The sequence below is a fragment of the Physeter macrocephalus genome, chromosome 13 (genome assembly GCF_002837175.3).
Source record: "Physeter macrocephalus isolate SW-GA chromosome 13, ASM283717v5, whole genome shotgun sequence".
In the NCBI taxonomy this organism is placed as follows: Eukaryota; Metazoa; Chordata; class Mammalia; order Artiodactyla; family Physeteridae; genus Physeter; species Physeter macrocephalus.
The window spans coordinates 4,057,628-4,075,121 of NC_041226.1; the positions used below are offsets into that span (position 1 = coordinate 4,057,628).

The window sequence follows — 17,494 nt, forward strand, 5'->3', positions numbered from 1 at the left end:
CCCTCCCTCCCCTCCCCCCTTGCCTCCTTCCCTCCCTCTGCCTTGGCCCTGAGCCCTCTTTTCAGCTCCTCACCTAACTGACATCTGGCCCTGTAACTCTTCCTTAAGACCCTGTCTCACTTCCTCCCAAATTCTCGGGAACTGGGAGTCTCATCGGAGGCTGTGTCTCCCCATCATCGCCTTCCCTCTGTCTCTGTAGCTGTTGAAACCCTGCTTCTCTTCCCATCACATCCCACACTCTGTTTCTAAGAAGTCTTGCCAGCCTTCTAGCCTTCCTCTCAGCCCCAGAGCATATGATCATGACACATCCATTCCACGTGTGATGCAGGCGACACCACCCCGTTTTAAGTTCCTTGAAGACAAGGACCATAACCCGTTCACCTTCCTTCTCTGGGTGCTGAGAACTGCTCTGCCCTGCACCCAGGTGCTGGTTACATCAGTGAAGGAGCAGTGAAGGACCAGGAACTGATGGATACGTGGGTGGATGCAAGGTGCCTACGCAGTGAAGTTTATTTCTGTAGAGTCTGGTGGCTCCAGCATTTCTCCAGAGGAGGGGTTTCGGACAGCATTCTGACCAGAGTGGGGGGTTTGAAGCGCTTTAGAAAAGGAGACAACACTGGTCAAAATATCAGGATGGAGACAAGAGCTGAAGAAGATCATGGCAAGGAGCTCACCCCGCCCCTCCACGTTCTTCCGGGGTGTATATTTCAACTTGCACTAGTTTAATACGTTCTGTTGCTTTTGTGTGATGGGGCGTGTTACACTGATTACATTATGTCTCTCTTTTTTTTTTTTTGAAAGAGCATTAATGCACATGTCACTTCTGTTTCTTGCAGGCAACCATGGTCCTGAGCTCTGCGCACTTCTGGCTGGGATTATTTCTGGTTCCTACCGCGTGTCTGATGGAAGATGTGGTGTGGAGAGCGTAAGTGAAAGATGAAGTGGTACCCCAGGTCTTGTCCGATGCCCTCCAGTTAGTCTCAGTGAGCCCCACCGTAGGGTATTAGATGCTGTGGGACTTCTGAAGAAACAGGTCTCCTGCCACCTGCCAGAAACGGATGTAAAGGATTTGGGGTTGTGTCTTTTTTTTTTTTTCTTTTAACCTGTGCTTCACCTTAATATGAGAATATAGTCAAAAAGGAGTCAGGCTGTGTGAAGGTCCAGAGAGATGTTGCTTGTACATGATTATAGGGGAGAATTTCTAAGTACAGATCCATTCCATCAAGTTTAAGGAACATAACTCAAAATTCATTTCTCCTTCTATCTAAAAATCAATGCTATGTGATCACAGATATAACCTGGCTTTAAACCCCATGCTTAAAGGGAAATTGTATATTTATGAAGTCATTTCAAATCACCAAATACTTAGAATCAAGTATTCTTCATTTCTGCAAATAATTCCCAGAAGGAATCCTTCAAATATAATTCTTCTGAAGTGTCAATTTACAAGTCTATGAGAAGATTAATCACAAGGATGAAATTATAACATAGGTTCGATAGAAAATAATTCATGCTCGATTTTTGTTTATACGTTTCAAAATATATTACTTCCTAAGTATCTGATGTACAATGTAAAAAAAAAAAAAGCTACTGAGTTCCAAGATAATGTAAATTTTATTTCATCTGCGAGGAAAAGATGGAATACCCCCAAATGAGGTCATATTGATTTTTATTTGGGGTAGGCCTGATGTACCTCCTACAGTTGCCAATCTCCCTGAAAATTGCATCTCCTAGATTGGCTTTACTTTGGGCAAAGCATAATTATTTGGGGCCCCTGAGGTAGAGAATTGAGACTTTATTCCAAACCTTCCAGGAAAAGACATCAGATTTCATTTCTGTCTCTCCCTTCCTCCCATACTCAGTGAGAATTGTTCTTGCCTGACAGTTAAGGATGTTTTTGAAAAAAATCTTCATCTTGGCATTATCTTGACAACCGATGATACCTAATGCGGAGAGGGAAGGGGAGAGAGAGAATTTTATAGCACATATTTTTAGGTGTTGTTTTTTTTTTTTCTTCACTAAGTTTGACAACTGTTAGTGAACATTAAATAACTCTAATTTCTTAAATGCCTTGATTTACCACTGCTTCCATTTTATCTGCTAAAACTGTGTTCTTTAAACAGCAGGATCAGAATCCTTGGAAATGAAATTATAATGCCCAGGAAAGACGTTTTCTTAATCTAAGAAATGAACTGGAAGAAAATGTTGGTTCTGTGATTTGCTCTTGTAACATAGCCCAATTGTGGCACAAAAGAGTCCCTTGCCAGATTTCTTCAATTTTGCAAGATCATCAAGTTAGTTTTAGGTGACTAGAACGTGGTGTTGGTTACATCAGATCACTTTTCAGTGTACAGGGGTTTAGAACAGTGATTTGATTAGCAATCAATCTCAGCCTATTTTCATTCAACTGTTAAATTAATGTCATGAAAAAAATATTTTGTTGAGATCGAGATATTTGCCAAGTGAGATGCCGGCAGAAGTATCTTTCTACCATTTCCGAGAGCGTGTCTCTGCCTCCTCATCTGCCTTCTGGATCTTTTCCAGTACATTCCAAGTAGAAGTTCCCAGTCACCATGAAGCAAATTATCTATCCCCTCCAAGAGGATTTGTTTTCGGTTTTTCCTGGCACTGTAAAATTAGTGCTTTTTACATTTTAACAAGGATACATCAAATGACACTGCTTCCAGCTCCACCATATGGAAAGAGTAAAAGTCATTTCCTTTCCAAGGAGCTTGCCGGCCAGGTAGGAGCAGGGTGTATTGCCTCTCAACTGCAGTGTCTGCCCAAAGTATATGCCCAAGTTATAACACACAGTTAATGTCTACACTACACTTATCCCTCGCCTCGAAAACGAGAATTGGGCACGTTTCTTTGGACATGTTCCCTCTGATCACAGGGCCCATGTTTTACTTCCTACTATACTCCCAGCCTGAAATATTTCTTGGTGAGTCAAGGAAATTCAGAGGCTTCTCCCAAGAAGGGAAAGCATACTATGAGCTGCTTACCTCTGATGAGACCACGATACTCAGCTGTCGTTTCTCCTTCTTCAGCTTTATAAAATGTGTCCTGTTTTTCCTTCTGACACACTGAACGAAAATATTCATCCTGATTTTCCAGAAAATCGCCCATTATTTGGTTGAACTTGTGGAATGTTTCTTGACACGCGATGTGCTAGGCTGCACCTTGGACTTGAGAAAAGAGTTTGAGTTACGTGATGGGGAGTCGGGGAGTAGCTGGACAATTTGGCTGTGGTGAGTCAGCTTGAGGCAGCATCCGGAACCTTCTGTAGATTTGCGATGGTTCTTTCATCGTGCCTTGGACCAATCTTATTATTATTATTTTTTAATATTTATTTATTCAGTTGCGCCGGGCCTTAGATGCGGCACGCGGGATCTTCATTGCCACGTGCAGGATCTTTAGTTGCAGCATGCGGGGGGCCAGCGCCCCAACCAGGGATCAGAACCCGGGTCCCCTGCTTTGAGAGCGCAGAGTCTTAACCACTGGACCGCCAGGGAAGTCCACCTTGAACCAGTCTTAAGGCTTTTTGGTTTTGTTTTGAATTTTGGTGGCTAACTCTATTTTGAAAGAGCTTTTAAATTGCAGCACAAGGCAGGCCTGCCTGTTCACATATATTTCCGTATGCTCTGGTTTGCTCTGTCTTCCTGCATTTTCCCTCTTTCTTTGCCCAGCCTCTCTCCCATTTCAGGACCTGCCTTGTTAACAGTAAAGAAAAAAAACAGCATGAGGTAACTCGGTCATTTTTTCCATGAAGTCTATCAAGTTTCTGAATGAAGATCCATTATTAGACTATCTTAAGTCAGATTTGGACACCGTATAATACCTCCTCTGTTATCCTGTTAACCAGAGTTTTCATGAGGGACCAAACTAACACATCTTTTATTAAAATAACTGATTGATTATATGTGATACCTGGCTAATGAATATTTTTATTACACGCATGAAGTTTAAATTGCCCAGAACTATTTTAATATCCTTTAGCTTACGTGCTTCCAAAATGTTTACCTATGACAGCATTTTTAGGTAAGCTGCCATGTACTTACGCTCATCGAGGAGAAATTCATTTATGTTGCTTTATAAAAATAATATAAAGCTCAAGGCCACGGAACTTAGGAACCCATCTCCTTTTGTCTAGCTGTATCTCTTGTACCTTACCAGTCAGCACACGATGCATTCAGCAAGTCCAGAATGACTTCATTTCCTTATTATAATCCCAGATAGTCAGTTCAATGGAAATAAAAGGTAATAAGAACTTCCTGTGTACAACGGGGCCTTGATTTGTTTTTAATACTTTCTAACTAGAATAATTTCTCTGAAGCACATTGTATTTATATTTTCATCCCCATTTAGAATTTAACATTTCCTTCTGACTTGCTCTCCTTCCATAAGAAAAGAAAGAAAGAGTCCAGGAAAAAAGTTTCAGAAACAAGAAGCGGAAAAGTTCAAGATTCTAAGCTGACTTATTTATTTCAAAACTCCCTAATCACCTGGAGATACTCCTGCTCTATCTGAAGGCTCACTGTGGGTTACCACACTCCCTTACAGGGGCTAAGTGCCCCTACCTGAGCCTTCTGTGATCACCTGGCCTCTTGACGTGGGGTTGGGTGAGCAGTCCTGGACCCCTGGGAACCAGCTGTCCACAGGTAATGGGAGAGATCCAGTTTCCATGCCCGTGGCTAATGCTTAGAGCCTGGCTTTTGAAACCTATAAGTATTAGGTTTTAGTCCATTCATACGCAGACTTTGACAGGGGAGGTCTTAGAATCATTTCTTTAAGTAAGGCCTTATTGGGCAAAGGTTCTTGAGAAAATGGTTTTATTCCATTTTATTTTTTAAAATTAATTAATTTATTATTTATTTTTGGCTGCGTTGGGTCTTCGTTGCTGCGTGCGGCTCTCTCTAGTTGCGGCGAGCGGGGCCTACTCTAAGTTGCGGTGCGCGGGCTTCTCACTGCGGTGGCTTCTCTTGTTGCGGAGCACGGGCTCTAGGCGCGTGGGCTTCAGTAGTTGTGGCACGTGGGCTCTAGAGCGCAGGCTCAGCAGTTGTGGCGCACGGGCTCAGTAGTTGTGGCGCACGGGCTCAGTTGCTCCACGGCATGTGGGATCTTCCCGGACCAGGGCTCGAACCCGTGTCCCCTGCACTGGCAGGCGGATTCTTAACCTCTGTGCCACCAGGGAAGCCCGAGAAAATGGTTTTCAATTGGTAGCATCACCTGTATGTACAGCAGTGCTTCATGCAGAAGGACATACTGTGTTCTCATACTGGTTAAGTTCCCAGGCTGGCTCACGGGAACTAGCCTAGTGGAGATATTAATACTATAAAATTGGATGGTATCCATCTTGGATATGGATGCATTTTCATCCACTGGAAACATGAACAACACCCAGGAGCATCAAGATACTGAAATTATTTCCCTCTCAGGCAATTTTGTGAATGAGTGAAAACTGGCAGCTCCAGCACAGTGGGTCAGATGCTCTTTTCTCTTGGCCCAAGCTGTAGATTTCCAGTGCTCTGCGCCCTGTGGTCCAGTCTTCCTGTTCCAAGCCTGCTTCTTTGTGTCACACTTCCCCTAGCCCCCAGCCCAGAGGATAACATTGGGAGCTGGTCTAGGGGTTAAGGAACCCTGCTTGCTCTGTGGGCAGGAGGGTGCAGAGGAAGGGAGGACAATGGAGTGAGGACAGTCCTGAAACAGTGAGCGAGAAAGCTCATCCTCTAGGACGAACCAGACACACTCCACGGGACCCCGTGGAGTGGGGCTGGCTGTTGACCCAGCTGGCTTTTATCCATACAGCCCCAGAAACCCGTGAGTTCAAAGGTGAAGTTTGGGCCCAGCGTATTCATTCATATTGAACAGTATCAATTGTCACTTTCTTTTTGACTGTCTCCTTGCCAGCGAAAAGTTAAACGTTTTCTCATTTCTTGTTTAAGTGAAAATGCCACCATCTCCGCTTTGAACTGCAGTATTTTACACCCCTGAGTCTCAGGACATTGCTTGGTGTGGTTAAGGAATTATGTGTGAAAACCTGTGTGGTTCATTTCTCTTGTTTCCTCCGGGGAAATTAATGACTGACCCATATACAGAGTCTCAGCCCTGATTCTCCCTTGGGGATGAACTTGCAGTGTCAGCAGATGACTCGGCGCTGTCTTCACAGACTTCCTTTCCTTGAAGGTGGAGGGCAGACGGGAGTGTGTGTTTCCGTGGAACAGCTCACATCTCCAGAATGTTCCATCTCACTGTCCCATGTCCTTGAAGATGCTCTCGGTTTTGTTCGGATTCTGTCTCCGGGTCCGGCTACTTGCTGGGCTCCCCACATGCGTTTGTACGGAAAGTAACAAGCTTTTCAGAAGCAGGAACGCTGCCCTGGGCTGCTCCGTTAGGGCCCTCTTGCTTTTTACAGTTTTCTTTTCCCATTTCTAACCTGTGTCTCCTTAAATGCCCTTTCTTCCCCTGTATAGTTTCCAACCAGCTGCTCTCTGTTTAATCTCAATTTTAGGAAGACCTTTGCAATCAGACACTTATTGGAACATTGTAAGGTATTGCTTAGTTTAATCAGGAGAGGGTGCAGGTAACTCTTCCTGCAGGTCAGGAAGAGGGGCCCGTCTGCAGTTGACACGGCTGGAAAGGCCAGACCGTTTTGTTGCCCCATCCCTTGTTTCACGCCACTGAGGCCTGCAGACCTGGGCCCTGATGGTAAGTCTCTGCAAGAGAAGAAAGGAGATCTGTGTCCAGATATTTGTGCTGACCCAAATTTTAGGTCGAGGCTCTGGCACCATGACTGTGAACTCTGGCATCATGGCTCCCAGTCCCGCCGCGACAGTGGCTCTTTTCACCCCAAAAGGAGAGAGAAGACTGTTCCCCGCACCCCCCCCCCCGCCCCCAGGCTCCTGATCTCACCGTCAGGGCACAGCCCGAGGGACCCACACGCATCCACTAGGGTGAGGATTAAAGCATCTTCTGGGTTTCTCGGTCCTGCAGTGAAAAGCCTTAGAGGTTGACCCACGACTCTCCAGGGACCCTGGGCTTCTGTCTGGACGCAGGAGGCCTCAGCCAGCTCTGCAGTGACAGGCGACGCTCTTTAGGGGGGCAGCTTCTGACCCTCATGGCCCGAGTCTGTTCTGCAGGACTTGGGGTGCTTCCCGGGTTGCGGAGGTGGAGCCCTTGCCGTGCACGGGGATAGTGAAAGTTCCATGGTGTCCCCAAGCCTGGGCCCGAGTCAGAGGGCATCAGATGTGGCCCACGAAGGGAGCAGCTCATCTTCAAGGCTGTGTAAAGTTCACGTGTCATGTCCTTCTTGTCTCTTCCTTGTGACACAGGGCCAAGCACACCTGCAAAAAAACACTTCTGGAGGAGGTGCAGGAGCTGGAAAGGAAGTCCAGGGTGATGGGGAGAGCGATGCTCCGGGACAGTAACGGAAAGAGGTGGGCAGCCCCGGCCGACGCTCCGAGCGTCCCCGCGCCGTTTTCCCGCCTTGCGTTCCCGGGTTTCCTTCCCGCTTCTTGGTGTGCAGTGTGAGATGGGTCGCGTGAGGTGTAAATCTCGCTCTCTGAGGGGCACCGTGAAATCTGACTTTTGGGTCCCTGGGTCTGCCCCCCGGGTGAGGTGGGGGTTGATGTGGGGTCTGGACATGGGTAAACAACCCACGCGCGGAAAACAGAAATAGTAGCATTGTGATCTTCAGGGGCAGTTCTGTGTTGGCGGTATTATCAGCAGAGGGTTTAAGAACCAGGCCTTTTGATACCAGGCCCGATTATGACACTAAAGTGTATCTGCCCTGAAGGTTTGCTGGCTGAAGAATGCGTGTTATTCGTGTAGATTTGGTTACGGTTCATTTCGGGTATACCCGGGGTTTGTTTTGTTTCTAATGAACTATTCTTTTGCTGCTGGTGTTGAGAAAGCATCACGTGACCTACTGGCTGGTCCGGGGATGCAAGGGCTCCCCACCCCCCTTCTTTCTCAAAGAGCCTCAGCCTCCTCCCCCCACACCTAACTGCTGGGCACGTGAGTAGGTTTTGTGTAATCGCATATGTTAAAATGTTATCAGATTGCATTTGGTTAAAATTTACCGCAGAAAATGGACCTGGGCCCAAGGAGAATTTGCAAGGTAGTAAGGAGACTTTTGCTGCCTTAGGGACATGAATGTCTGGGAAATTATGAGCACGACTCTGCTCTCAGTGCTTAGAAGGAAGCCTGTAGCCAGCTGCTCAAGAAACAAAAATCTAGAGGCTGAATACTTCTATTATATTTGTATTCTGTTCTGTTCCTATTCTGTTGTACCATCTTTCAAAGCCGTGAAAACAAAGCATTTTGTTTGTTTTATTGTGCTTTTAGGAAAGACAGTCCACACATTTTGAGACGTATTCGGAACATTACCTCAAATGACTAGGTATTTTAGGAAAGGGTTGAAGGGTATGGCGGCGAGGTTGTGGTTTCTGCGTGTGCTTATGACTGAATTTTATTGAGTCCATTAGTATTCACTGTACGGCAGCCGTGCTTGCTGTCGAAGTAGTTATCTATCAGTGGGACGAAGAGTCACTGCCTGAAGCTTAAAGGCAGGACGGGGCCGGGCGGGGCCGGGCTTTAAGGTGGCCTGTGTGTAACTGTGACACAGGCCACGCAGGCTAAGGGTGAGCGGGGCTCTCCTCCCCATCGGACGTCGGGAAGCCTTTCTCGATGACAGGACGGGCTTTGAGGGCGGGGAGATGGTAACGGACCGAAAGGATGAGGGCGTGTTTGCGGCAGAGACGCCCGGGCCAAGGCCTGAGTCGGACGTGCGCGGCGGAGGACCGCGTGTGTCCACAGAGCTCAGGGCCCGCGTGTGAATTCTGGCCCTGATGAGCCTCGCGGCCTTGGGTGAGAGATTTCCTATAACGAGACCGTCCTCCTCTGTTCTAGAAGAAGGTGAACGGCCGGCTGGTGGGGGGGGGGCGTGTTGTGTTAGGGTCTTATGGGACAAGACGTGGGACGGCACATTGACCCGTGGAGACCAGCAAAACGTCGGGGGCTGGGCTCCAGTCTGGCAGAAGGGTCGTGATGTCGAAGGGTGTCGTGGGCTGTCAGCCTTGAGAGAGCTTGTGGTTGATTAAAAAAAACGTAATTTTAAAAAAAATATTTATTTTTTTATTGAGGTGTCGTTGATTTACAACGTGTGTTAGTTTCAGGTGTACAGAAGAGTGATTCAGTTATACCTACATATGTGTATGTATACGCACACATTCTTTTGCAGATTCATAAAGAATGTAATTTCTAAATGCCCTTATCCTGTTCAAAATCACTTTTACATGTTCAGATGGATCAGAAGAGACAACGAGAGTTTAAACGTGGTCTCCTGCCTTCTACGTTCTGGGATCTCTTCTGCGGGTGCTCTGAACACTTGGGACGGTGGTAGTTGACGGGAGTGTCTGTGAACGGCTGGGTGCGGGAGGTCCTCGAGGGGTCACGGCCTCCGTTCTGCCGGTCCCAGGATCTGGCCTCACTTCTGTGCTCCTAGGAAGACAGTTCAGGGGCCCCAGGCCTCCCACCATCCTCGGTGCCACCTCTCCGCACATCTGACTTCTCCCTCCTAACGGCCCCCAGATCTCCTGGGTGGTCCGTGTGCAGCCGCCTGGATAGGCAGCTGCTCTCTTTCGGAGAAGACTCTGCCCTCACAATTGTTCCTTCATCACCTGCTTGGATTCCTGAGCTGCTCCGGAGCTGCTGCGGGCTGGGGGAGGGGTGGCCAGGGCAGGAGTGCGGGCAGAGATTTCTGCAGCCCTGTCCTTCCTTCCGAAGATTCGGGGACTGACTCCCTCTCTGAGAGACCCTGAGTGTTCTGTCGCTTCTCTCAGCCCGATCCCCCACCCCGTCGGATGTTTGGGTTCATCCATGCCTCTCTCTTCCGCTGTCAGTCTGGCACGTAGGGGAAGCTCTGTAAGTATTTGTTGACGGCGCGGAAACGCGAAAGTCCGGCGAAGAGAGGAAGGTGAACCTGCGGCATCCGTGGACCTGGTGCTCCGGGGCATTTGCTCCCGTTGAAAGTGGCCGCAGAGGGATACGGGCCATCGCTTGGCCTCTAGCGACAGGGCCCTTCATCTCGCGGCTTGAGAGTAGAGCTCACGTGGAAGCACAGATGGGGAGGTGGTCCTATCTGTGCAGAGACGAACAGGCCTGGAGCTGGTCCTCTCCACCTCCCACTGTCCCAGTACCCAGGCATCCTGCCTCCCTGACCACCGCCGTTCCTCAGCTCAGCCCTGACACCCTTCCCGAGGGCCCCTCGAGGACAGCCTGCCAAGTCTCAAAACCCCGATCCAGGTGGCTGGCAAACAGTCCAGCCGTTTTGCTCAGGAATGTACGCACAAGAAACAGAACCTAAATCTTGATGCGTGAATCCTAAAACCCCTTTTGTGCCACATGACCCTTTTGAAATGGTAGCTGGAGATGCTTAGGTGTCCCTATGTGCCCTTAATTCATTCAGTAAAATACCTGAACATTTTATTGATCTTATCTAAGCCCCCAAACTTTTTCACGATTTCGGTAAACCTTACAATTTCATGAACCGGCTTCTACCCTTCCTCATGAGTAAACCGGCTTCCAGAATTAACCTGTGTCCCTTGGGCGTAAATCAGCCTGTCCTCATGACTTAGAGAAAACAAGCCGATAATGAGGAGGGGAATTAGATATCTAGAAAATATCACGAAGTAAGAAATACCAAGGGAATGAACGAAAATGGGTTTTCTTGATTTTTAGTTTGGTTTTTCTGGGCGGAGCACTCTTCTCGCTGTGTGGTCTGTGTAGCTTAGAGATGCTGGACACTTAGTGATATTTAGATTGTTCAGGATACCTTTGCCCAAACCGTCGTCCTAGTGATCCTTTCCAAGAGAGAGCCCTACCGTTCTGTCTGTGCAGCAGAGTCTGTCATGCACGCCATTACGTCGTACCATCTGAAAAGTGAGGAGCTAAGCGGAGGAGCTCCTCGTTTCAATATTTGGTAATATTTTTTCCCTCTTTATTCCTTTTTTTTTTTTTTTTTTTTTTAAATTGAAGCACAGTTGATTTCCAACGTCGTGTTCATTTCTGCTGTACGGCAAAGTGACTCAGTTATACATAGACGTGCATTCTTTTTTATATTTTCCATTATGGTCTGTCTCAGGAGAGTGAATATAGTTCCCTGTGCTCTACAGTAGGACCTTGTTGTTTCATCCATCCCTCCTTATTCCCAACGTGTAACTCATTCTTTTTTTTCCTGCTGGAAGAAAATCTACCGACGCTCACTTACTTTACAAATATAATTCACACGAACGCCTAAAAGGTCATGTAAGATGACAAGCTAATTTTTTCCCCTTAAACTTTTTTTCTTCCTTGGTATGTGGTAGGGGGTGTCCTGGTCTTTTAGGTGTTTCATCAAAGCGAGAGAAAAGGTTGAATGTATTTGATGAAAACACCGAGTTTCCCAGTTATGCTTAGTCTGGCTAAACAACAAGGAGACCCTTGTCTTGTTCTAGACCTTCTTTCTGCTCATGATAGTTGGTGGGAGGGGAGTGGGGTGGGCCCTGCGCTGATTTTCTCCAGTTTCCAGGCCAAGAGTTCTGGTTGCTGCCCCTGCCTTGGGCCAGCAAAGCAGTGGGATTCTCTTTCGCTTAAGTGCTTTCCCCGAGTACAGCTTATGCTGAGCCCTGGGTAAAGGAGGCCGTGCGGCCGGTCCTCCCCGGGCCGTGAGCCGTCACTGCAGCCCCCGCGTGGTTTTCTGTCCTTTGTGAACATGGATGCACAGACTCCCTGCCCCCCCAGCCTGAGCCAGCAGGCTCACGGGGAAATCTAGATGGCCGCCCTCCTCTGGGGAATTCCAGAGGAATCTGATCCGCTCCTCCGTCTGGGCCGTGGCCTGTGTCCACCCAGCTTCCATTCCATCAAGGCTACTCCGCACAGCCAGGGTGCTGTCCTCACTGACGATCTGGGCCTCCTCATGGAGTGTTATCTGCCAACAACCAAAGTCAGAGCCTGAAAAACATCAGCAAGATTTTCAGACGAAGGAAAGCTTGTCCACTCCCCCCGACCAGGCCGTACTCTCCCGGGCTCTTTTGAAACCAATTACATTAAAAAGAAAACACAGGGCTTCCCTGGTGGCGCAGTGGTTAAGAATCCGCCTGCCAATGCAGGGGACACGGGTTCGAGCCCTGGTCCGGGAAGATGCCACGTGCCGCGGAGCAACTAAGCCCATGCACCACAACTACTGAGCCCACGAGCCACAACTACTGAGCCTGCGTGCCACAATCACTGGAGGCCGCGCTCCTTGAGCCCGTGCTCCGCAACAAGAGAAGCCACCGCAATGAGAAGCCCTCGCACCACAGTGAAGGGTAGCCCCCGCTCGCCACAACTAGAGAAAAGCCCGCACGCAGCAACGAAGACCCAACGCAGCCAAAAATAAATAATTAAAAGTAAATTAAAAAAAAAAAAGAAAACACAAAAACTTCCCAATACATTTTGAGTGTGTACTCAACTAAAAAATATCCATTATGCTTTAGTCTTTAAGCAGAAATCCTTTGATGTTTAAAATAGTGTTGGTATCATCATATCTCCAAGTCAAAATTGGTACAACTGCTGAGTTAAAGATGAGTATAAATAAGGCCCAAAACAGGAGATGCACCAACTTTACTGTGTATTATTTCTCCAATGTAAGCCTTATGTCATTTCAGGAAGAATACTTTTTTTCTCGAAGTATAGGGTGTGAGCTCTGTCTTCCTTTTGTTTCCCTTCCACCTCTTCTCCCACTTCTTTCCTCTAAAATACCTATTAGTCATTTTATTAGCTAAAAGGTTAGGAAACTATGGCATCAGTTTAGCGAACCTCTCCAGGCCAGGTGGCAAATGTCTGCCTCCAACACCTGGTTAAGATTTATTTCACTTCCAGCTGCATTTTTTCCACCGATGTGTCATGAAGCTGAGGAAAGAGCAGAGACTGTAGAGACAGACCTGAATTGAGCTCCAAGCCCTGCCACTCACTGAGCTGTGTGACTTTGGCTGAGTTACTGACGTCTCTGAACTTTAGTTTTCTTATCATCAATTTGATTTGAGGTTTAAATGAAATAATACGTATTAAAACTATAGCATATGTAGGCTTTCAGAAAGCGTTAACACCCCTATGTCTCTAACTTACAAGCAGAATCACAATTCGGTTTCGCTGGCCCTTTGAACACACATGGTTTTCCCAGAGGACTTGGACAGACAAAGGAGTCAGATCCCTGTCCTGGAGGGACCCAGACCTGAGGACAAATGCTTCCTCTCCAGACACACTGACACTGCGCCCTCGTTTCTGACTCCTCCCACTATCCTAACATCTGCCTGGGCTTCCGTTAGTACATTCATTTTTCAAGTTTTCTAAATTATTCAAATATTCAACACACGTGAGAGTAGACAGACTAGGACGACGAATTGCTGTGTACTCATTGCCTGGATTCAGCACTTACCAAGATTTTGCCACAGTTGCTTCATCTAGCCCCTTTTTGCCCCTATTTTTTGGGGGGTGGGGTGGGCCATGCTCGTAGCTTACAGGATGACCTTAGCTCCCCGACCAGCGATTGAACCCGGGCCCCCTGCCATGGCAGCTCAGAGCCCTAATTAGCCACTGGACCGCTAGGGAATTTCCCACCCCTGTTTTTTCTTTGCAAATCCCAGACGTGACAGCATTTCACCCTTACACAATTCAACATGTAGCTCTAAATATCTTGCATTGTAACGTGTCTATAACTGATACGTCTCATCCTTGCTTGCGTTGTGACATAGAAACGCTGTAACTCCAGTGCCTGTTATCCCATCTGATAATTAACCATCATTCCTCTGCATCAGCTGATACTCAGTCCATACAGAGATCTTCTGGATCATCTCAGCCCTGTCTTTTTAGGGTTTGATCAGATTTGTTTTAGGCTCTAGGCGAGGTCCACACGTAATGTTTTTGGCTGTGTTTCTAAGTCTCTTTTAATCTCAAGAAGTGCCCCCTTGCTTGTTTTTAAGGCCATGGGCTTAACAGAATTAGATTTTTCTCATCATGATCGTCACCACGGGCAGCGAATGACAGTCTCCTCCTGCGCAGAGCGGGGAGCTTGGCCTTTGGGAGGTGGGCTCACCTGCCCAGGGGGCCCAACCGACCAGGGGCCGGACCCCATCTCTTAAGTCCAGGCCTCTTTCCAAGAAGCCAAGATACTGACAGTCACCCAAGTGTTTGCATTTCCAACTGGACCTTCATCCGAGTGCCCGGAAAGCAGCGGAGCCCTGGAGGCCAGGGGGGGTGCCTGCCCGGGAGCGGGAGCCCCATCAGAGGCCGCAGACCAGGGCCTGCCGGCTGGCCGGCCTGGCGGGGTCGTAAGCAGAACTCTGCAGGGACCGGAGAGTCGTGGTGCCGGTGGCTTTAGGGCCCCAAATGTAGAAAGAACACGGAGCAGACTTGTGGGGAAAGTGACTCCCAGCCGGCACCACCTTCCTGGGACCAGCGTGTCTATAAAAGAACCTGAGAGTGTTTAATCCCGGGCGGGGAAGAGCCCCGGGCGAGGCCTAAGTCCGGCAGGTAGCTTGGAGACCAAGGAGGCTTCTCAGGAAAAGCACCAGCTGGGAAGTCAGCAATGCTCCCGGGCGAGACCAGGGAAGTCTCAGAACAGGTGAGGAAATGCATTCGTGGGACAAAGAGAGTGAAATGACAGGAGGCCTGATGGGATTACCCAAGTGAGGATTTCTGGGGACTGTCTGCCTCCACAGGAAGGAAAGGATGACGGAAGAAACTCTTAAGGAGGTGAGAGGCCTAATTAGCATTTGATTAATGAACACCTAAGCTGCCGTGTCAACTAAAAATAATTGGCTCTGTTATCTTACAGATGTTCCATCCTGAGGGCCTTTTTGTGGTTCTTATAGCCTGGTGTTTAATAATTAAAACAACTTTTCTGAATACCATTTGTCATTTGTTTTCAAACAAGAAAAGGATTTCTCATCCACCTTTGAGTGGTGTGTTAGCTGTTCTAGAATCTTCCCAGAGCCCGGCCACTGCCCACGGCTTGATGAACGATGACAGCCTCTTTACAGGACACCTGGAGAGGGCCGGGAAGGAAGTGTTTCCTTGCAGTGTAAGGAGGTGACAGGGGTGACAGATTCAGTGTTGGTCAGTGGTTTGCTGGCAACAGCCCTCACCCTATTTGTCGGATGACTTGAATACATTTATTTTTTGGATTATGACTTAAGTTATAGCTCAATGTCAACTTCATCTGCCAAAAGTTGGCAGATAAAGTCATTTTTACATGAAGTTAAGGTCAGTAAGTAACTAGTGCTGATGGCTCAGTGCGTCGCTTTTAAACTAACGTGAAATATTTTAATCCTTTTCTTTTTGAAACGTGGATTTTATTTAAGCTATTTGAGCAACAATAGAAACAAGCAAAGGTAGACTTGAAATTTTTGTTTTTGTTGTGTAGGTCATATAATTTGAATAGTGATGTTTTACATTCCAAGCAGGGATTAGTTCTTTGGGAAATTCTTAGACGATCTCGGCTAATTGCTTTTCTTTCATTATCGGTGAGTTGTTTGTCTCCCCTGTCTTCGCCGCCTACAGCAGGAGGGGAGCAAAACATCCCAGCTGGCCGAAAATGGGTGACCAGGGACACCCGCTTTGAAACTGAGTCCCAGTGAGATAATTTCCAGGACGGACCAGATTCTCTGGCCTGTTTCATTCCTCAGTTCCCGGGGAGGCCGAGGAAAGAAGTGTGGACTTTCTGACAGCCTGAAAGTACGGGTACAGAGTGGTTTTTGTAGTGCGTGCACGACAGTTACTGAGTCCCCTGGTCGTACTGGACTGTCGGAGGGAAGGAGAAGCTGAGGCGTGCTGCTGGACATTTTGCATTCATGGCCGATGTCTGCTTCTGTCCCGACACTACTCTGAACACATCGCCCGGGTCCCAGGTGGGGTTGGTGGAGTCAGGTGAGGTGGCCCCCATCTCTGTAGCTGGCTGGCACTTGGAAGGCCAGTCTAGGCCCATTTGGTCACAGGTGAATATGACATCACTGGCCTTGTGGCTGAGAAGAACTTGGAGAACATGGAAAAGTTACAGCTAGGAGGTGGTCACCGTAGCGGGCGTCTCTGCATTTAGCGATAGATTGATTTGTGTCTCGTGATAGTAAATCCTTCCCTGGGCCGGGACACAGGACGCAGGAATGACTGCTAACCATGAGGCCTCGGTTTTCAGCCACTCAGGGAGCCCAGCGAAGTCTTCCTAACAAGGCAGTGGAACAAGGGATGTTCACTGTTTATCCTCTCTCTAGTAATTAGGATCGGTTCAGGGCGAGGTCGGTGGTGGTAACTGGAGTTCACACTTGCTAGTGAGTCACCACGTTGGCTTCAGAGCGAATAGAACCAGTGATGTCTTAATCGGGGCCGAGCGGGAAGCGAGGGCAGGCCAGGCCAGGGCGCAGCTCGGAGCAGGAGAGACAGGTTCCCGCTGTGCTGGGGCTCACGTGGTCCCGTGAAGGTAACAGACGGAACACGTGAATGAACAGGAGAAAAGGAGGAGAGTGAGGCAGAGCTCTGTCCTGGGGCATGACTGGCCGGGCTGGACTGGGCAGGAAAGCCTCCCAGGATGACACCTACCGAGACCCAGATAAAAACAGTACACGCGGCCACCCAGACGGAGACGTGGGGAAGGAGCCCTGCTGGCTGCAGAGAGGGCTGGCGGGAAGGCCGAGGGGGCCCGCCTGGTCTGCGCGGTGCCTCCGAGGTGCGGGCAGAGTCTGCTAGGCGGCGGCAGGGTCCATGTCACTCGGTCCCTCGGGGGTTTGTGAGCCAGCCCAGGGGACCAGGGTTTCAGCCGCCAGAGCCATGGGAAGGGTGTAAGCCAGGGGAACGCAGGACCCGGTTTTCTTGAACACGTGATTACCGTGATGTTTTAAAGCCACGGAATCCCATACCTAAATTAAAAAGTTAAGTGTATCTTTGGAGAGATGTCTATTTAGGTCTTCTGCCCATTTTTGGATCGGGTTGTTTGTTTTTTTGTTATTGAGCTGCATGAGCTGCTTGTAAATCTTGGAGATGAATCCTTTGTCAGTTGCTTCATTTGCAAATATTTTCTCCCATCCTGAAGGTTGTCCTTTGGTCTTGTTTATGGTTTCCTTTGCTGTGCAAAAGCTTTTAAGTTTCATTAGGTCCCACTTGTTTATTTTTCTTTTTATTTCCATCATTAGGTCCCATTTGTTTATTTTTGTTTTTATTTCCATTTCTCTAGGAGATGGGTCAAAAAGGATCTTGCTGTGATTTATGTCATAGAGTGTTCTGCCTATGTTTTCCTCTAAGAGTTTGATAGTGTCTGGCCTTACATTTAGGTCTTTAACCCATTTTGAGTTTATAGATTGACAACAAACACATGAAAGAATGCTCGACATCACTAATCATGAGAGAAATGCAAATCAAAACTACAATGAGATATCATCTCACACCGGTCAGAATGGCCATCATCAAAAAATTTATAAACAATAAA

The 17,494-nt window shown here is 47.9% G+C and overlaps 1 protein-coding gene across 1 annotated transcript in view; it reads left to right on the top strand.

Moving 5' to 3' along the window:
* Positions 1-17,494, top strand: part of LOC102994737 (phospholipid-transporting ATPase IB) — a 467,552-nt gene that overhangs the window by 411,883 nt on the left and 38,175 nt on the right. The window contains exons 33-34 of the mRNA XM_028497800.2: positions 837-925; positions 7,332-7,436. Of these exons, the coding sequence (XP_028353601.1) occupies positions 837-925; positions 7,332-7,436 (194 nt within the window). The remainder of the gene's footprint in view (positions 1-836; positions 926-7,331; positions 7,437-17,494) is intronic.